The 21986-nt window shown below is 46.7% G+C and overlaps 1 protein-coding gene across 1 annotated transcript in view; it reads left to right on the top strand.

Moving 5' to 3' along the window:
* The window catches only part of LOC144943696 (zinc finger E-box-binding homeobox 2-like), a 117627-nt gene extending 96778 nt beyond the window's left edge, over nt 1-20849 (top strand). The window contains exons 5-9 of the mRNA XM_078871443.1: nt 604-827; nt 6629-6734; nt 7499-9840; nt 11971-12127; nt 19291-20849. Coding sequence (XP_078727569.1) covers nt 604-827; nt 6629-6734; nt 7499-9840; nt 11971-12127; nt 19291-20390 — 3929 coding nt within the window. The 3' untranslated portion in view covers nt 20391-20849. The remainder of the gene's footprint in view (nt 1-603; nt 828-6628; nt 6735-7498; nt 9841-11970; nt 12128-19290) is intronic.
* The last annotated feature ends 1137 nt before the right edge of the window (nt 20850-21986 follow it).

Genomic DNA, 21986 nt, shown 5'->3' with positions numbered 1-21986 from the left:
GTTACCTGTGTTGCTCTCTCTATGTATCTTGGTGATATCTGTCTGCTAATATGTCTGTCTATAGTTTTCTGGTTAGATTTTATGCCGCTATTTCATTATACCTGATGATGATTGCTTGTGTTGCAATCGAAACGTCGTATTCTATTATTTAATTTAATTTATTATTTTATCTTTAGACGTGACTTAACCGAAAGAACCAAATAATGTGTAAATACATGTTGATTGTTCACTTCGTAACGTGGTTTTTTTTCATGGCTTGATCGAGGCACATATCTGAGAAGCCTATAAAAGGCGGGCAGCTTTTTCAGGGGTAAAAACATATGGGGGGGGCGGTGGTGGTGGTGGGGTCACCTGTCTGGGTTCACCTATGAACCATCTTCTGCCATTGCTACCCAGACCTAAACCATCGGTGACAGCGTATATCTGCTGAAACGAACATCGGGAAGCAACTGATCTCTGAGAGAGCCAGCGTAATGTAAATTCCCCATTGCAATAGCTGGGGGTGGGGGGGGGGCATTCTCTCCACACCGCAAGCAGCCGCCAAACACGGGGGGACGCGAACTCACGTGAGTTGCCCCATCGCCCCCCCCCCCCCACCTACAGATGCGCACGTTGCCAGCGCGCCGGACGCCTTCTCGCAGCTGCTCGCCTGCCCGTACTGCGACCGCGGCTACAAGCGCCTAACGTCGCTCAAGGAGCACATCCGCTACCGGCACGAGGGGCGCGCGGAGGGCGACGCGCCCCTCGTGTGCCCGCTCTGCCCGGGCTCGGCGTTCGCCACGCGCGCCCAACTCGACCGGCACACGAGCACGCACGCGCGTCAGCAGGTGAGGCTGTGATCTCTGATCTCACCGGGTGAGGCTGTGATCTCTGATCTCAATGGGTGAGGCTGCGATCTCTGATCTCACCGGGTGAGGCTGTGATCTCCGCTCTCAATGGGTGAGGCTATGATCTCTGATCTCACCAGGTGAGGCTGTGATCTCCGCTCTCAATGGATGAGGCTGTGATCTCTGATCTCATTTGGTGAGGCTGTGATCTCCGCTCTCAATGGGTGAGGCGGTGATCTCTGATCTCACCGGGTGAGGCTGTGATCTCCGCTCTCAATGGGCGAAGCTGTGATCTCTGATCTCACCTAGTGAGGCTGTGATCTCCGCTCTCAATGGGTGAGGCTGTGATCTCTGATCTCAATGGGTGAGGCTGTGATCCCCGCTCTCAATGGGTGAAGCTGTGATAATCACTCTCACCAGGTGATGCTTTTGGACTATTCATCAGGTGTCCCTGTAATCCCACTCGTCAGGTGAGGCTGAAATTGTTCTGACCAGGTCAGGGTGTATTTACCATCACCAGTTGAGCCAGTAATCCCGCTCATCAGGTGAGAACGGTATCACTTTTCAGGTGAGTCGTGATCACTGACCATGTGTGATGGCAATCAATCATACTGCAAGGCTATACTTACTTACCGAGTGAGGCTACAATTGCTCACCGGGTGAGGCTGTGATTCCTCATCAGGTATGACTGAAATCACTGACCAGGTTAGACTGCAACCCAAGAGGTGAGATGGTAATCACTCTCCAGGTGAGACAGTAATCATTCAGCAGGCGAGGGCCAAATCACTCACCGGATAAGAAGGTAATCATTCGTGCAAGCGAGGCTGTAATTATTGACCAGGTGAGATGGTGATCAAGCATCCAATGAGCTGTGTGAGGCTATGCCCAGATCATCGGATGCGAGGTAGGTGTGGTTGTGATTGGCTGGCCACGTCCTCTGTGAGAGAGCGTTGTGTGCCTCCTGCATGCACGCTTGTGTGCTCCTGCACGTGCCACGGGCCTCCTGCGCGAATGTCCACGCAGGCTCTCATCGCCTGCTTTGTGGTAAGACCACAAGCTCACTGTGGACAGCTACAGCGGCAGTAATGCCGTGCGACGCACGTCAAATGCAATGCGTAGGATTTTTTCCCCCCATGGTTTTTGCAAACACGGTGCGTACACGGTCTGCACCAGTAATACAATATAGGTCATTCTGAGCAAGAGACGCTAAGAGCATTTCACGGCAACTTAAAATGGGTAATTCCAGTGCAGTTGTTTACGTGTTGCCATTATCCGAGTGCTCCCCGTCCAGGCAGTGGAGGCGCTTTTTGTCGATGACAGGTGGCCCATGGATATGGGGGGGCATTTGGCAGTGCGATATTGAGCTGTGGGTGGGATGGGGAGGGGGTAAGGGTTTGGTGGGAAGTTGCGTCACTGAATCAGATTATGTTGGGAACAAACGCGATCTTTGTTCATGGCCTCTTCCCCCAGAGAGACCAGCTGTCACCCCACTGGGAAGTCCCAGCAGCTGCACTAGGGTTTAAAAATACAGCCTTTACTGTCCTCATACCAACTGTGTGTTCATGCTGTCCTGCACATACATGTCAGCACGCCTGTGCCCATGTTTGCGGAATTGAAACACCGCATTTCGCGATGAACGTTACGTGTTTAATAATCCCATGACCTGCAGTGGTGTGCTTAGGATTTCTTTCGAGTCATTCTAGCTAGCAGCAGCTGGAACGATGTTCCACTTAACATAACAAGCGCTATGTTTTTTGCGTGGCCTTAATCGCTGAGATGATATCACTATTGTCAAGCAAGCTGTCGCTTTGTAGCTGTGACGTACGATCCAACGCTGCTAAGGCACGATTCGCGGGTTGCGCAAATTTCATGATGTGCATGAGAATAATCTTCTGTACTACAAGGGGACCAGCCTTTGGTCGCACAGCAAATAGGTTGCTAACCTATCTGTGCAGATTTTCCAGTGTTATCTATTCATGCGCACGGGTTTTATGTTGACAATCCAGTTTCCTCTCAAATGCAACAGACAACGCCTGGAACTGACCAAACATCTCTAGCAGGCTCTTGAGTTGTAAAGAGTTGGAGGGACGCGGTTGAATCTTTGATAGGTAAATAATGAGCTGTTATTATTGAATACAAAATTTATGCAAAACCCAATTGGCAGTGGATGGAATGATGATGTTTTGTGAACGATTAATTAAACTGAAGGAGACATTTTTGAAAATAGTCCATCGACATTCATAGGCAATTTCAAAATGGTGCAGTTTACTTGTTCAAATCTACGACATCACGTAACATGTACTGGAGCAATGAAGAAAACCTTACTCATGAAACTTTACAATTCCAAAACGCTGCAATGAGATCAACATTTTAAACGGCACACTATATATCAGCGCATTGGATCACACATGCATATACCTGCAATGGCGGTGCTGTGTCACGCAATTGTGTTTACATTCGGGAGATCTTGAGTGCAAATCCAGCACAAAATCCTTTGCTTCTCGCTGTGAGAATGTGGGGTATTCACACCGGGTTTAGGGCGAGCAACAGGGATGAATGCCACCTTATGTCCGGCACCTCCCGATTCGCACGGTTGGCTACGTACGGTGCGAAAGAAGTTCCACATCCATTCATTGGCAGGGAGAGCTTGAGTTTACATGAAAAAACACCAGTGCCAACTCATGCGGGACTTACTGCAAAAGTCCTTACGTAGGGAATCAACGTACTCGTGAGACATTTCTTACAGTTAAAATAGCTTTGCAGGCAGCCCAAAGACGAATATTAAATTATTATTTTTATTTTAAAAAAACGTCTACAGCATTTTCTTACGTGACTTCAGTGCGAGCACTCATTCCCGTTCGAATTGTGACAACAAATGGGTCGAACTGAACGCATACAAAAATAGCCGAATGAGTCAGCTTGGGGTTTCCACAAAGGCCACATCAGGTGCTGCCAGGGGAGGGGGCGGGCAGGGGGGAGTGTGAATTACATCTGAGCTGTCAATCATGCCACACCTGCCATGCTCACTCCACAAACCTGGACACACCCGCCCCCTGTCAATCGGCCTCGTCCAGATCGTCTCCTTGTCTTGGATGGCGCCGGCTGTTGTGCCCCATCTGGAGGGGCCCTGCTGGCATCATCCAATTAAGATTAAGATCAACGTATAGAAAGAAAAACTCGTGATATGACAAAAAAACTACCAAAGTTCCCCAAAGCTCCAAAGAGCAAAGGATGGTACTATTCACTATCAGTGATCCTGCCTCAGCTGTAGAATTCCCTATTGTTATGGCCAGGAACAAATATATCCATTAAGCACCGTTGACATATCACCAAGTGGTGTGCTTCAGCAGGTGGAGTTAATGTAATGATGATGATGATGAGTTGATTGACTTTGGCCAGAATTTTAACTCATGGGTTCACACTTGGAAGCTCCACTGCTTCACCTACCGAGCTGCCTCCAAATGAATCACAATGACTAAGCAAATAATATCCGTTGGCACAATGTGAGAACGTTGTGAAGTGGTATTGCAATGGTTAGTGCACTGAGTTTGCATCCCCCGCCGTGGGCAACACAAGTTTTCAGTGACACATGAACTATCCCCCGACACCCATAGCCATTCGACCTCCACTGCCGACAACTCCCATGGCCGACGCAGCATGGCAATGCCTTCATCCATCGGTGGATGGACAAAGGATTGTAGATGTGAATGTATTATTACTCTGAGAGAAGACCCTGGAGGTTGGGTGTCAACAGTGCAACAGCTGTAAGATGTAGCAGAGGCAAGAGAGAGAGAGAGAGATGGTGAGTTCATCACAACATCATTGGCTACAATGACCCCTTAATCTTGACCTTGAACATTCTGCCAATCCCCATTCCACCCGATTCTCGCATTTAATTATCCACCTGTTGTTCGCCATATTCACAACCAACAACCCACGTTGTTTTTGACCTCATGGTTGTTGGTTGACCTCTACGTACTCGGCTGGATCACGGTCTTGGGCCCAAGAAGCATGAACATCCCCTCGTCGTGCTTTTTAAAGTGATTTGTCAAATAAGAAACTAAAAGAGGCATTTGGGCCCCATGGTCCACCGCACGATGTCAGGGCAGTGAGGGAGCACGATTGAGATCCAGCATTTAAGCCTTTGGGTGAATAAGAGGACATTTAATAGTTGTCCTCTAATTATATGCTGATGACCAAACTAAATAAGTTGCTTTTACCAAATTCAGCAACTTTCCCCACTGAGAGGCCACAGACACCAGCATGTACATTGGAATTATTTCTCACCCTACATCGCCAACCGTGCTAATCAGAGGTGAGGGGGAAGGACAACAAACTAAACACTGTAATTGAAGCACACCGAACACTGCTCAGAAGAGTAGTGTACACATTAGAAATGTAAGTTAAAGATAACTGGTTGAGTGGCTGAGGAGACTGAGGTTAATGTTATGCGTGCCCTAGAGCATTGAGCGGGCGCTGTTGAGATCCTGGATTTGAATCACGTATTTATCCTCATTTGAAAACAACGTCCTCACTTGGGAGTGAGTTGCATGGCCCTGGTCCCGTCACCAAAGGGTGTACGTAAAAAGTTAAGCCATAGCCAAGAGAGTCTTGCTACCCTAATGAACAATCGGGGTAGTACTCATCTCCATGGAGGGTCCCTGAGACGTTGGTGGATATTTGCTATTCCAATGGCAGGTCTCCATAAGCCAACTACAGTTGAATTCCCACTAAGTGGTGCTTGTGTTTTAGCCCCCCCCCATCTCACTCCACCCGGAGGGGTTAATGGGCTTTATTAATGCTAGATTTGAAGCTTTCGTGCCTGCAAGGATTCATATTCTTAGGTTTTTTCGGTAAAGTCACGTAGGTAAAAAATTAAAATTAATAAAATAAAATAAAAATCACGACGTTTCGGAGGCAACACAAGCTTCCGTCTTCAGGTGGGACCGTCACAGCACGATAGCTGTAGTGACTTTACCGAATAAACCTAAGAATATCTTTATTGATGACCCACAACCCTGGCTGTACCGTACAAGTCTGTAGTAGCACGGTGCACCTCACGGAGAGAGAGCTGTCGTGGCCAGGTGGCACCATATTTGGTAAGGCCCATTACCAAAAGTGGACAGGAACCTCGAGGCAGCGTTCCACCTCGAGGGTGACCCTTGACCATACATGTAGCTCTGAAGAAGGGTTTACCGGCCCCGTCACCCCCTGCCAATTGCACCCCCTCCAGCCAAAGAAATCTTCCTTCAGCTGTTCCCTTTTGCACCTGCCCAGCCTCCTCCTGCCAGGGAGCACAAATAATGCACTGTGCTTTAACCAAACTTGGACACTCTGTTTTCTTTTCCTTTACACGTAAAAAATATATATTTATATCGTTCAGGAAATGTGTTAATATACTTAAGTAGAACCTTCCTGCAAAATAATCGTGAGATTCAAGGAAGGCTTTCCGGGATAAGTGAGGGACTTGGTTTGGTAGTTACGTTACAAGCGTAATATGGAACATTTTCATACAGATAACTGTCCCCCCCATCCCCGTGTAACTGGAGTTTAGTTTATTTGCAGTGCTTTCACTGGTTATTATTGGTTTATTACATTCAAATGTCATGAAATAAGGTTGTTAATTTCTGCACACATATAAAGTATATATCGTATATATTTGTTTTAATCCATACCCTGTGAATTGTTGGTTGTTAGTGCACGTGTTTATAATTATGTTTATACTTTTCCCTCTCAAATTGTGTTGTCATTGTCTACAGATTTGACTTTTGCTCAGTTACTTAGTTGATTTTACTCCGCAGGACGTGAGCGCTCAGAATGCAGGACACCGCAAGTTTAAGTGTGGCGAGTGTGGCAAGGCCTTCAAGTACAAGCACCACCTGAAGGAGCACCTCAGGATCCATAGCGGTAATACCTAAATGCAAAAGGCATTCTATTTCCACAGTAGCATTTTCGTAAAATATTTTATTCCATCGTTAAAAGGTTGCGGTTATTTATTTGACACCGAGAATAATCTATTCAAGAAGCCATTCACTTTTTATCCCATTCACTAAACACAATGCTCAACTTAAACTAAATGTATTCAAAACAGATATTTCATCTACATGGTATAAGCATGTTCTTAATGTAGATGTATAATATGAACACGCTTCTAAATATAACCAAGGTTATTCAGGTTATCCCCTACAAAATACATAATTAATCTCGGGGGGATTTGACTGGGTAAAAAAAAGTTTGGCAGAGGATAATCCTTGATAATCGCAGCTGTAAATACTGGTAGTTTAGCATTTTTTCTGATGGAATTAAGTGTAATACATATTCAACCACGAAAGTCTATATACAAACTCTATAAGCATACACATAACATAGCAAAAGGCCTTTTCCAGAGTGGGAAATGTAATCTATAATAGACACTGTAGTTAAGATTAAATATAGAGTTGATTTTCACACTTAGTGGTGCAAAATACATTGTTGTATTCTTGAAAGTTGGTTAACTAAATGCATTCTCTGGGATCATATTTCAATGTAGGCATATTTCAATAGGTGCTGAATCTTGCATGGATAGGCACACACCTTTGCAAATTAAATGTGGAGACAATAAGCTAATGCCGGACGGCATGACATTGTTGAATGCTCGCTGTGTTGTGCTTGTGCTGTACTGCGTCTGCCAGGTGAGAAGCCATACGAGTGTCCAAACTGCAAGAAGCGCTTCTCCCACTCTGGCTCCTACAGCTCCCACATCAGCAGTAAGAAGTGTATTGGGCAGCCATCGCCTGGCGGGGCAGGAGCTGGTGGAGGCAGGTCCCGGGCAGGTCCCAGGGCCGGTACTTCTCCTTCCACCCGCTCTCCCACCTCTCCCGACAGCCGGGCCCTCAGCCAGCTCAGGCAGAAGTTGCAGGCGAGTGGCAGGCTTTCTCCTGAGCGCCCAGGTCTGGCTCTGCCATCTCTCCCAGAGGCTGTGTGCGTGAAGAGCGAGCCGCTCACGGCCTGCGATTTCTTCTCCAAATTTCGGACGACAATCTCCGCATCGCCAGTCGGTATGAACGGCAATGGTGGTGGAGCACTGCATCTGAGCTCCCCATCCCACAGCAACTTCCAGCACCTATTCCACAGAGACGGAATGGCCGGGGTGCTGAGTGGCCGGGAGGAAGCCATTCTGCAGAACCTGGTTCATTACCGATCCGGCAGCGAAGGCATGGCAGAGACCCCACAGGCAGTGCTCTGTGAGCCAGCTGAAGGAACAAGCCTCAGTGAGGTGAAGAAGGTCCTGCAGATTGTCGATAATACAGTTACACGACTCAAGGTCTGCAGTCCCGTTCGGGAAGAGGCGAGCCGCCCTCCGCCCCAGCCATTTGGAGTGAAAATGGAGCCGGACATCGAGGAGCCCCAGATGACAATGAACACGCCAAAATGCCCTCCGATCTCGCTGCCAGGCCTGACCATCCCCCCGTTTCTAGCTCGTAATGGCACGGCCATGAGCATAATCGACTACACGCTGGAGAAAGTAAATGAGGCCAAGGCTTGTCTACAGGGACTTGGCAGGGACCCGAGCGGGCGGGAGCAGATGGCCTACACGGCGCAAACTCTGAGCCAGCACCTCCGCGAGTATGGCGGCACAATGGATCCCAAGATGTTCGCGATGAATGGCCAAAAGTTTATGCATCAGCAGGACTTTAGCCCGGAGAGTTTTCACTCAGCTGCCACCCCCACTACCACCGGCATGTACCGATGCCAGTTCTGTGGGCAGGGCTTCCCTGGCCCCATCCCCTTGCACCAGCATGAGCGCTATATGTGCAAGATGAACGAGGAAATCAAGGCTGTGCTGGTGCGCCCAGAGCCCAGGGTTTGTAATGAGGCAGCCAGCACTTATCCAGGCATCCCCACGAGCAGTGCTGACCCAGCCATGACCACGCAGGACAAGGTCTCTCTACATTCCCTGATGCCCGAGGGGGCAGCCGAACGGATGGCGTTTCTAAGAGAGGCTTACCGCACACGAAATGTCGGCGAGCCCATAACTGCTGAGATGCTGACGAAATTCTCCATGCTCGTTCCTTCTCCCGTCAACTTCATGAGCCGCTGCCATGACAAGCCGAGCTTTTACCACATTCCTGATCCAGCACCTATCTCTCAGGCTATGGGGGACTTGGCATCATCCGGCAATGGCGATTGTCACCTCGTGCAGAAAGCCTCTCCCAGGGGCCCACCCCCGGCAGCTACAAATGAGTCAAAAATGAGGAGCCCCCCCAGGCAGGCAATCAAGCCCGCACGCTTTAACCTCCCGTCCAGGGTGAACCACGAGCTCTGTCCCGGAAGCGGGCGCTCGCCGTTCCCCCTGAACCTGTCTGCAGCAAGTTTCACGCGTGACTCTAACGGGGATGCTCACACTCCAAACGGCCACTCGCACACTCCAGATGGGAATCTGCGCTCCACCTCAAATGGGTCATCATTGTCCTCTGAGGACAACGTGGCCAAGTCCCAAGCGGAGCCTCTCGATCTCTCCCTGCCCAAGCTGCAGATGGCACGAAAGCAGGCCAAGAAGCGGAGACGAGAGGATCGTGAGAACTTCACGAGCTTAGATCTCAACAGCGATTCCTCGTCGCCATACACCAACCAGGACGAGCCGCTGAACCTCGCGTTCCTCAAGAAAGAACTGGGAAACGAGAGCGAAGGCTACAACGAAGAAGAGGCCATGGACGGCCACCGCTCGGACGCGATGGCCGACGTTCTGAAGCCCCTGTTCGGCATGCCGATGATGTACGGCGCGAAGCCCCCACTCCACCGTCCTCTCTTCTCAGCCTTCCCTCCGGTGGGCGCGTTCCAGCCGCACGCGGGCCTGGTGCCGCCGCCGACCCTTCATTCAGGCCGCGGCGCCGAGCTGGCGCAGTACCCCACGGGGCTGGAGCAGCTGGCGTTTTTCCCGCAGCTGGCCTACACCGCCTTCCCGCCCCTCGGTGCCGCCAGCCTTGCGGAGCTGCAGCTTCGTCGGAAGTACCAGCGCAAGGCCAACTCGCAGGTGAGTGGGGGGGGGAGGGGCGGCAGGGCAGAGGGGGGGGGTATTCCGTGAACCCAGCTCTGCCCCCATTGTTGATGCCATGGCGCAGAAAGTTGTGGTGAAACACAAGGGATGGGGAGTTCCTGGGTGCCCGTTGTCAATTCATTTTCGTATTGTATTACGTCCTTTCAGTGTCAAGTCAAATATCGAATTGTGTCCCTGCTAAGATGAGCCTGAAGTGTGGTGCTCATCTCTTTTGGTAGTCTTTAGTCAATGGCAGAAATGCCACATTACTGTGGCTGCGTTTCAGCCTACACATAGGGCAACTATTATTACATTATGGTGGCATGGTGCACGTTTACTTTGATGAGTCGAGCGTAAATTGTAGACAATAGTATTTCCAACAGTATGGTATCTGTTAACGTGGAATACTCCTCTTTTATATTGTTAGCTGCTTAAACGATACCTTTAATCACAATGGCGTGCAATGTTTCAATATTATATATGTTATATATATACATTTGTTGGTTGTGCCGAGCAGGTGGTTGACATGCATATTGGGTTGACTAATCTTTCCATATGATCACTGTTGAGATTATTTTGTAATGAGTATGTACACGATGGCTTCTAATTCACAGACACATTACCTTGTCAATGTTGTTCGCTCACCATCACTCCAGCAAATCAGCGATTGTAAGTGGGCCCTGCAACTGCCTGAAAAACACTTGAATGGCTACATACAACTGGCACTGAATTGCCATTGGTTTGCGCGCAGGTGTCACATAACACGGGAGCAGATGGTGACCTCTGGAGGGGGGGGGGTCACCCATCTGAGTGAGCCGCACTCCGCTCATTGTTATCAATTAACTCCATCACATGCTCTTGGGCCTGAGAGGATCTGACAAAGCGTTTGTAGTTAACCGGTCGATGTAAGTGATCAGGGCAGCGCTGGTCATGAGGGGGAGGGGAGGGGTTGGAGGGCAAGGCCTCTCAAAAATGTTAACGTGTCCCAAAGCGTTTAACGCAGGAATATTATAAATTGGCTGCCTTGCCAAAGTTTGGTGTTAATTCGATTTGCTCTCCCAGAGGGTCCACACCACAGACCTCGTGACCCTAAACATGTGAGCCGCAGCACGGATATGTCTGGAAGCCGAGAAATTTTCCCGCTTGTTTAAGCTCTCTTGATGTCCATTGACACTCATCGCCACAGCCACACTAATAAAGGATGTGTCTACGGTTGGGCTTACCTGTCAGTAAAACCTGTGCCCACAGGCTTTGCTGTGAGCCAAGGGTGGGTTTAATGATGCATACGCATGGGTATACCTATGACCAGTGTAACGAACGGTTTCAGTGTATAATGTCCCTAATGCAGATACTGGTGCAATGGTTAGCACACTGTAAATCTGATGACCTTTCGAGTTCAATCTCCGGCCAAGGCCAACATCACTGGAGACAACCCCCACGATTAACCCCTCATGGGGTGAGGCCTTTATTTCGCAGTAGAATGACAAAGGGAGCTGTAAATCATTAATTATTGCAGTAACACACAGACTATTCCGAAGGAATGTTTTCAGTGAGTACCTCCAAAGATGACTCAGAGTAGTGTTCGAACACCACTAGCTTTCCTCACCATGCATAAATGTGCATATACGTATGCACACACAATAATAACGATTCTCCATCTAGCCTCACAGACAGTTGGGACATTTTCTTTTAGCGGCTGGTCTGGCACAAGAGGAGGCAGTGTGCCCAGCATCCATTATTCCTCATTACTAACAAACACCATGAGTGGCTTACAATCTTTTCTCCCCGAGGTTAACTCAGCCTTAAATGGGTGCTTGGTGTTGGCCACATTACCCTCTCATATGATGTCAAAATTCAGAGCATCTCCATGCTGAAACGGCCATTTCTGGCGCTCACTTCAGTTTGGGACCCCAAGCCAATGGTGGGAATGCTACGCCAATCTTAGTTTGTGCTCGCCTATGAGAAATCTCTCTGTTTGTATGTCTTCATGCACAATTGTATGTGTTTATAAATATATATATAGACGTGCATGTGTGAAAACACAAAGGCTGTGCAGGCTGCACAATCGGTTGCGACCAGGATGCTGCGGAGAGAGTCCATGGCTTTTTTGTTTATTTTCGATGGCAGGCGGAGAGCTTGGACGGTGATTATGGCTCGGACTCCGACACAGGGCTCCCACGGAAGAAGCTGAAGAAGGCTGAGAGCGGCAACTTCTCGTGTGACTTGTGCGACAAAACATTCCAGAAGAGCAGCTCCCTTCTGAGACACAAGTACGAGCACACAGGTAAACGCTCCCGCTCGGCACACGCACTTCGATCTGCAACTCGCGCACGTCCGCTAGGGATGGCACCCGTCCGCGCTGTGTGATTTTTGTTTTGTGATCATTATAGTATCGCGTGAGCGGCAAGCAATTTGAAGGTAGCCAGTTCAAATCCTGGTTGGGGGTTGACTCATCATCACTGTGGGGTCGTTAAATTGAGTATCGATTTACGAGGAAGGTAACGGTGGTTGTCGTTTCCCTAAGACTGACCCCGCCATATCAATGTAGAATATCCACTACTGGCTCAGCCTTGCAAACAGGAGATGAGCATGGGCTCAATGCTCACTTGAACAAGTACGCACTCTGACTATAAATTATTATTTATTCTATACTCGTCGAAATGGACTACAGAAAATGCTGCAGGAACTTTAACAAAGAGGGCCGGAAAGTTAAATTCAAGATAGTTATATAGAATGAAAAAAACACAATGAACAAAACACAGTTCAAGACACAAACACAACCTGTGAAAATCATATTGACTCTTAAGGAAAGCAATTGGGCTGGGGTGGGGTGCATCGGGAGAATGGTTGATGGCCAATGGACGAGACTGGTAATGGAATGGCAGCCAAAGCAGGCAACAGTCCTGACAGCATGACCACCATGGAGATGGAATGATGAGTCCAGTCCTTGTACAGGAGCAAGATGGATCACGTGGCATCACAGGGCTATTTGGGTTGGTGATGGCATAGGAAGGGCTTAATTCAGCAGTGGATAGAACATGGCTGATTGTAAATGTCATGCAGACTTCAAGAGGAAAACACGCAAACATGAAATGTAATGTGTGCCATTTGAGAACATTTACATGCAAGCTAGCAGAATAAAGACAGCTAATATTGAATAAAACTATTCAGTTCAATCAGTATCTCCATGGGCACCAGTCCACTGGCCCATCCAACCCTCATCTCTCTCAATCGTTGCAATGTGGCCATGTGAGTTTCACTGCGCTGTCAGAAGCAACAAACCACCATTGAAAACACTATAAATGTGAACAATATCATCATCAGCCATGTTCAATCCACTACTTAATGAAGGCCTCCACAATCTGCCCCCCATCTCGCTTGACCCTGTGATGTGCTCATGGCTTTAACAATACGTTGTAGTTTAATGTAAATATGAAGCTTAATTATAATGGCAATTCACTCCATTACTGACGTTACTGCCGATGGCAACAGAGTGAAGGGCGTGTGGGACCTTGGAGCGGGGCTCAACTGTGACACTTCCCACAGTCTAGGGATAACATTATTTACGAAAAAATATAGAGATAAAAGCGTACAACAAGGCAGACACGTGTCTCGGGGTGCTAAGACCGTGCCAGAGCACTGAGTCAGTGCTGCTGAGATCCTGAGTACATAACCGTGTAACAATTTATCATTAAATCATTATCCAAAGTATGGTGAGCTGATGGTCTCGGCCTAGTTACCAATGACAAAACAAAGAAACTCATTGCATTACATTTTATTTTTCACTTAATTCAGCTTATTCCCGTCCGACAATAGACCAGAATGGTTTGATTGACATATTTAACCAACACTTTTTTTCAGACATGAAAGGTGTATTCTAACAGTGTATAATGATGCCTATTAATGAGAATTCAGAGGTAGTTTTGGAATATAATCTTACAGGGCCATTCTCTGACAGATGGTGGTGCAATGCTCACTGAAATAAAGTTACAAATGGAATTTTTTTATGACACCGGGCCGATAGGAAAATTGGAAAATGATTTGGCATTTTTTCAAACGATGGGAATGTAAAACAAATACAATGTTAATTGAAGTTCACAATAGATTCAATGTGTGCGCGACATGTGCAGTGAAACCTTCACGTTGTCGAGTGACTGAGCGATCCAGCTTCCATGGTGTATTTGCTGCTGGAGTATGGCCATAGATAGCAGAGGGCAGTGCACAACCAGCGTGCTTGTGGGTGAGACCGAGTGAATCACCGGGTGATGTGAATAGAGTAGAGGTCGCCATAGGATATCTACTTGCCAATATTAGTGGCTGGAGGACCAAGGGGGTGCTAATGCCCGTATCAGAGCACTGAGTCAACACTGCTGAGAGCTTGACTTTGAGCCCCCTGTTGCCACCCAAGGTGAAGTGTAGAGAATTTCATGGTCTCCACTGATTCTCATAAAAGCACAACATACATGTGGCTCTGTGTGGTATCTCTGTCTGTCGCAACACTCGGTCAGTACTGCTGAATTCCAATCCCAGGCTGTTACTGGACATCAAAATGGGCTGTAGTGCGGTGAGTTGATGGACCCAAGCCTGGCCACAAACAACGCAAAACAAGGACAAGAGATCATTATCGGCAATGCCATTGATGCCACCACACCTAGCCATAGTTGTCTTCCTTCTGCTAGATTCCTCGTTTGTTACACAGCCGACACGTGACCTTAACGCTACCCTCAAACAGTATCCCAATGATCCAATTGCAGCATTGTGCAAAGGCACGTTGCTGACACTCACAGTTGTGAATATATAATTTTTTGATAAAAAATACGGATAACTAATTCATACACATCAAGAATGACTCTTGATTTGTAGTTGTGGTGATATAAGCCACTGTATGACGCATATATATTCCGTGACATCAACTTCTGGAGTAATTTCCCAAGATAGGTTTACTCTGACATGGTCCCTTTTTTAGATGCAAGCTTTAATTACGACAGCATGAACACGAGGTACATATTTAAGGGTTGGTACAGTCATAAGCTCTGTGCACTATGAACCCGGCCACCGGAGTTCGATTCCTCGCCACAGCTATATAGCATCAGTAGTGAGTGATACCTGAACCGGACCTAGGCCTCACATTTTTCACCAACTCACACTGCCCAGCATCGTCAAGCGTGATCAAACAACCCCCACGACTGACATAGGGGAGAGGCTTTCATCCAGCAATAGATTGACAAATTACTGTACATGATTGCTACTTATTTTAGAAAAGTTGTTTTTTTTAATAGAAGAGAAATGGTACATTCCATGATGACTATGCTTACACCTATTGAGCCTTGTGAGCTATGCAGTGGCTCGTTCATGGGTGGGTTGTTTTGGGCACACCAAGTCACGTCTTACATAAGTATTGCCCTTCTCTGTCTAGGGAAGTGTGCAAGGCAGGAGGCTTACACAACGTGGGGCATAGCACCGCGCCAAATCTTCGTGCACTGTGCTGTATTATAATTAGCATTATCAGGAGCAAGTCAAGCCACGGTCTTCTTGCCCAAACAAGCAAGGCAGTCACGTTTTCTCCCATGGCGATGGGCGGTATCTCTCTCTCTCTATAGGACAACCACAGTTGACTTCCCTCAAAGTTGTACTCACCACCCCCCATGCCCCCCCCCAACACCCCCCGCCATGGCATTGGAACATGGTGAATGCGAGTGGCACACAGCAGTGCTCTTCCTCGGTGGGTCCCTCCACTCCCCTGCGAAGGGGACTTTTGGTCTCCTTCATTGACACCAGTGTATTTTAAGGTGCCGTAAAATGCCCACAGCCGTGCATTTTGCTCCCGCGTGTTTACGTGTCCACGTAGGGTGTGTGTGTGTGTGCGTATGCTGGGCATTTTTTTTTTGCAAGGCCGTCCCCTTAAGTGCGGGCGCTCACACACTGGTGTTTGCGGGGTTATTTTCGTGCAGGCCACGTTGTCGTAGGCATCGCTGACATGCCTGCCGCGGATATTTTGGGCATCCAAATAACCAACCGAGGCGCCTTTGGGTGGGGTCCTGAAAGGCTTGCAAGAGGCTTGGAATATTCGCGTGTTCGGTAAAATTTACGCACCTCGGCATTAAGTTAGCGGATTATAACGTGGAATTAAGAGCTCCATATTGTCAGACGTGTCTGATTTTATTCCAACAGCAATATGCAAAGGAGCATACATGAGTTCAGTGCTCACCTCCATTGTCAGCCCTGAGTGACTGGTGGAAATTACTTATTCCTGTGGCAAGGACCAGTTCTGTTGACGTGTTATTCGCAATTAACATCTCTCAAATGGGTTCTCAATTTAATAACCCCCAGAGATATGATGGGCTGAATCAACCCCTGACCGGAGTTTGAACTCAGGAACCCTCCCATTGTGTTTCAGGCGCCCTGCTATTGCGCCACCAGGCCAATGCCTAAAAGTGAGCTTTCAAATCATTAGCAGCGACCGATGATAGTGGCAACCAAAATGGAGATGTTTGGTCAACTTGTTTCCCTCTACCTTCCCATTAGCGGCTCAACAGGCTCCCTCATTATTCTTGCACGTAAATATCAAGACACAATCTGATCCTGTCGCATCTGAATTAGTGGCCTGGGAGGATCCGTCATTGGCCCACTATTGCATCAGACGGGTAAGTGTATTCCAATTTGGCATGAGCGAGGGAAGGGCAGAATGTTTATTAAAAGGAACAACTACGCAGGCATATTTTTGCGCCAATGTTAAAGGCCCCAGACAGCCTAGACTGAGCAACGTACGGACGCAAAAATGCAGATGTCAATGGACCTCTTTGTCTGTGCTGCTAATAAGGGTTCTGAAACATAACCTTCCACCATGACATGATCATAATGGTGACCTTCATGCACAAATTTCTGCATGTTTTTCTTTTTCGAACCAATCTTGAGGTAAAACTTTTCCACAATTGTTTCATTTTCATGCACACTCACACACACACCAGCTGACATGCAGTTTTGTTTAATTATCCAAGTTAAGTCAAAGAGAAAGTGTTTCCTGACTCAAACAGGAAATGGGATAGTGCGTGTCTTCACTATAAGCCCTGAGGTAGTGATATATAAATTCCATATTCCCATGACCGGAAATAGTATATCCATAACATGACCACTGTTGGCGTCACAAAGTGGTACTAATTTTATCGACCCCAGAGAGCCTGGCATGACCACAAACAGGAAATTTGACTCATAGTTTTTCTATTGAGAATCAAATGCCATAGCCAAAGTGCCACCCAGTAGGATTTTATTACCAATCGTTACACAATGCATACGCAAGAAGTTCTAAATGCTATTATTTTGCCCAGCTTGTTCCAAGCAGGTTATTTTGTTTGTTTACTCATGCGGAATTATTCGCATCCAAGGAAACTCAGTTGATAACAGCACTGAAATTAAAGACAATGCACAGGCGGAAATGAATGGTACAAATCACTTTTTTATGATAAACGTGAAAATATAACACCTCTAGTGTCTTGTGGCGTGCAATACTTCTCGTACGTAGTCCACAAATTGAAGATCCTTTAGATGAGGCGTTTATCAACTCCTGATTGTGGGCCGAAATTCGTATGTGAGTGAAAATCATCTCGAGCAATATTGTATGGAAAACGATAAACTATCATATTTTAAAACTGCCAAATAAATATAAAATGCCCTTTCACCAAAGCATGAATTAAATTACAGTTCATGCTTGAGGCTGAACCATGTTGTTCGTCGATGCTAAAGTTCCACACATCGGAAGTGGGAAATGGCTCTGGATGCCACACTGGATATCATATTGTATTTGTAGTTTTAATATGTCTTTATATGCACTACGCTCTATATGTGTCAGTAAACATGGGTAATGAAAAAACTAATTTGTATGTGTGTAGATATTTCACTTCGGGCATTCTTGGAGTAGTTATGTTCTGACATTGATACAGTCGTCCTCTTGTGAACGTTTTTAATCCGTTCCACGAAAACTACTGTGAACCGAAAAAACTGTTAATGGAAGAGAGAGTTGTTTCGACTGCCAAAACAGAAAACGCCATGCAAAACAAATCCGGTCGAGGTCTAAACGCTAATAAATGGGCGTCTCTGATTGGCTGAGGCATGCTCAGCCCACTTACGAGTTCTCGGATTGGCCGAAATTGGGGCCCGCGTCCTCTAGGAGGCGAAACGTTAACCGAAAGTCCATTAACCGATATCACTGTTAACCAAGGGACCACTGTATTGCCAATATCGTATTTTTTGTGATTGTATCTTTCTTGCCGAATATTGAAGCATTTTAAATAGAGGCCAGATCCCTTTAAATATGTTTATCGCAGTGATGAAGTCAAATATATATGCACACTCTCACTTATGTAATTTTAATTCAAAACAGCATCTACATTGATGTTTTTTTAACGCTATAATGTATCTTAGACAATCATTGCTATTGATGGCATTGTCATACTGAATATTTGCATTATTCCACAAAAATTATATGAACCATAACACCTCTGATCTCACGTACAGTATATTTACATGTTGAGTGGTATATTGCATGTTACACGTCATGTGGTATATTGCATGCAGTGTGAGAACTATGGTGTCATACAAATTGCTGCCCTAATTTTTGCTAAACATGGAGAAATGGCAGCAGAGGAGGCTGTAGGTCGGCTAGCAGTGGCGCGTGTACAAAGTAGTAGAGAGCACAGGTAGCCTCGCTCAGCGCCTCCTGGCGTGGTTGTCAATGGGCCTTTTGCTTCTTCACAATCGCCACAGGGCCAGCACTCTTGAGATGTCGAGAAAACCGGTGTAAAGAATGCGATTGCAGAAGCGATGCGTCTGTAGCCATTTGGTCAGCCATGTGCGCCTCTCCGCTGCTGTCCGATAAGAATTTAGTGAAGGACTCCCCCATATAAAAGTGCACGCTCCTGCTCGCAGTCCCCACCTCGGTGGGGCAGTGAGCCCAATTTCTCCCCTTCCCGTAAACACAGGAGCATAGAATTGTGGGGCTTCTATCCATGGAGTTGATGTGCCCCCCCCCCTCCCCACGTCAAGGCTTATGTTCCGTACCGGGTTCATTGTGAAATACCATAAGAACAGTTTAACACGTATGCTTTTGCGACCAATATCATCCATAACACAGGTTTTTTTGGGTTAGATCACGTAAATAGATCGCGTATTTTACACGATATAACCCAAAAAAACCTGTATTATGGCCCATAAGAACAATAAAATAGAAAATAATGTAGTGAAGGCAAGTTACAAAACAATGGTCAGATGCTCCGATGCACAAATAAGCCACGGTAATTAGTGACGTTACTTTGGGGGCTGACACTGCTTGCTGTTAGAAATGTTGTGCAAAGAGTTGGCATTTCATTCATATAACGTTGTTTCAGTATTATAATAAAATTTTTTTGTTCCACTTGTGTCCCCACTCCGCTCACTCCCTGCCACCCTGGCCAGGCAAGCGTCCCCACCAGTGTGAGGTGTGCAACAAGGCATTCAAGCACAAGCACCACCTGATCGAGCACTCGCGCCTGCACTCGGGGGAGAAGCCGTACCGCTGCGACCGCTGTGGCAAACGCTTCTCACACTCGGGCTCCTACTCGCAGCACATGAACCACCGCTACTCGTACTGCCGGCGCGGGGTGGGCGAAGGTGAGGTGGGAGGGCCGGGCGACGTGACGGGAGAGCGGGCCACCCCACCGGACGAGGCGGACCCCGAGGTGGAGAAATTCGGCGGCGGAGACAACTCGGCGATTCGTGGAAAGCTGGCTATGGAGCAAAGGATGTTGGGAAACTTGGAAAAAGACAGGAAGGGTGAAGACCATCGAGCGATGATGGAACCGTTCGGCATGAAGCATCAGCTGCTGATAAAGTTTGATGGAGAGCAAAGAATGTTCGAAAGGAAGGAGGAGCAGGAGCAAGGAATGCTGGGAGAAATGGACCGAGAGCGAGATGCATTGACAAGCAGCAGTGACCAGGAAAACATGGGCGTAGGAGACATGAAAAATGAGTTTGGTATGTTGGGAATTCCGATGGTGAGTGGAGGAGTTTTTAGATATGGCTTTGCATCGCAGCACTGTTATGGCATTAAAGAAAGAAATGGAGAATGTGTTACTGATGGACTTGGGGAAGAAGACGAACAGAAGATGAAAGTAGAGGAGAATGATGGCGATGATGATGAAGTTAACGATGAAAATGGTGACGAGAATGGAACGGAGATGGAAAGAGATGCAGGTGACCCTGAAGGAAGTTGGTCAATGGATGTAGATAATGGTGAGAGCAAAAGTTGTGACATGGACAGAGACGAAGCCGTAGAAGATGTGAGAGATGAACTGGAAAGTGTAGCAGATGGTGATGAAGACGTGAATCTGGGAAGTGACAAGGAGAAGGCTGCTGAGGGCATAGAATGCAAAATGGGAGCAGGAGAAGACGGAGAAGGTGAAGAGAGGTACGTGTTCGCTGGAGAGCTGAAGAGAAGCAAGGTTGGGAAGAGAAAACGGTCTGCGGGTGAGAATGGTGCCGAGGGAAAATGCGATTTAGAGAAAGGTGATAAGTAATTCTGTAGATCAGCCGTGATGAATAACAGTATTATTATGGGCCTCTATTGCACCGAGCCTATTGAGACGTGCCTGAACTTTCTGGTAGTGTTTAGAAACATGACAGGATGGTTTAAGAAAAATGAAACAACGTAAAAAAATGTGAAGTTTACACAATCAGTGTTAAATGATCTAACCAAACATTTTCATCGGATGTCATGCCAAAGGCATTTAGTCGTACAATTCCTAACAGGAACGGGATGAAATTTAAATGTAAAAATACAATTCTCTTTTGGAAATAATTAGAACTAGACATTTGAACTACTTTCATAATCCATGCATGATTTATTTTTAATTCAGTGGTTAGGATTATACTGTTGTAATACAAAATAAATAAGTGTAATCTTACAATGGGCACAATGCAACATTGACCATGTTTTGATTATAAAATCCCGATGAACTTGTTCTGGTTATTTAGAACCCTGGGATGGGTGGGGAGAAGGGGGAGGGGGGAAGGGGGAGGGGGGAAGGGGGAGGGGGGAAGGGGGAGGGGGGAAGGGGGAAGGGGGAGGGGGGAAGGGGGAAGGGGGGAGTGGGAAGGGTGAGGGGGGGGGAGTAGACGGACATCGAAGGGGCAATGACAAGTTTGAAAGTAAACTTGGTAGGTTCTGCGAATGTAAAAGACAAACTACAAAAGGGTATTACCAGGTCAGAATGCATGAGCCTAAGAGCACATTCTCTCGATAAGGTGAAATGTATACTGTGTGCGGCTTATGAAAAGTGATCCATGGAAATCATTTTATGACTTTTGAAATTCCAAAATTAATCTGTTGTCAATATATATATTGACTCCCTAAGAGCACATTAAAATATTATTGGTGTTGAATGCATTTTCATAATATGGATATATTTTGTTTTTTTATAAACGCCTACAGTGTACTGTATCGAAGAAGGGTCTATACATTAACTAATATGGTAGCAAATTATAAGCATCATTCCTATGCCTTCATGCAGACAGTGTTGTATTCAATGCCATGTGTCTTTTAATTAACCAAATTGACCATACCTGCCAATGCACGATTGGCATTGCACTTTAAGTTTGGCATATGTTTTATGTCGCCGAATAACCGTAGATTTGGACCAGGTTAGTTGGTGTATAAACCCTCACTGAGGATCGTGACACACTCGATATAAGAAGCCTTATGCAAGCAAACAAAGGTGCGAGTCACTATTGCGCGGACGGAGCGCTCTCCAAGTATTACTTATATAGAGGAAGAAAAAAAAAACCGTGGCTTTTTCCTGCTTTTCAGCGCATCAGTAATTCAGTATTATTATTACCAGTTACAAGGTTTTCATCCGCACTGGTCAGTATTAGCGATATAACCGTGATAGATCATTTTAGTCAACGACGCGTAGAGTTTACTCTTGTGCAATTTCCTAGAGCCGAAGCAGTGTTATATGCCCACCCCGCCGGTTGCATTTGCCAATACACAACCCCATAGGTAGTTAGAGCGTTTACAAGAGAAAACAAATATTTATACAGCCCGCTAGTTTCGGACAAAAGCATCTTTTATTGTTATTTATTATTGCATACTGTAGTGTTTACAGTAACAGTAA

The sequence above is a fragment of the Lampetra fluviatilis genome, chromosome 2 (assembly GCF_964198595.1).
Source record: "Lampetra fluviatilis chromosome 2, kcLamFluv1.1, whole genome shotgun sequence".
Classification (NCBI taxonomy): Eukaryota; Metazoa; Chordata; class Hyperoartia; order Petromyzontiformes; family Petromyzontidae; genus Lampetra; species Lampetra fluviatilis.
This window is presented reverse-complemented; position numbering and strand designations above follow the sequence as displayed.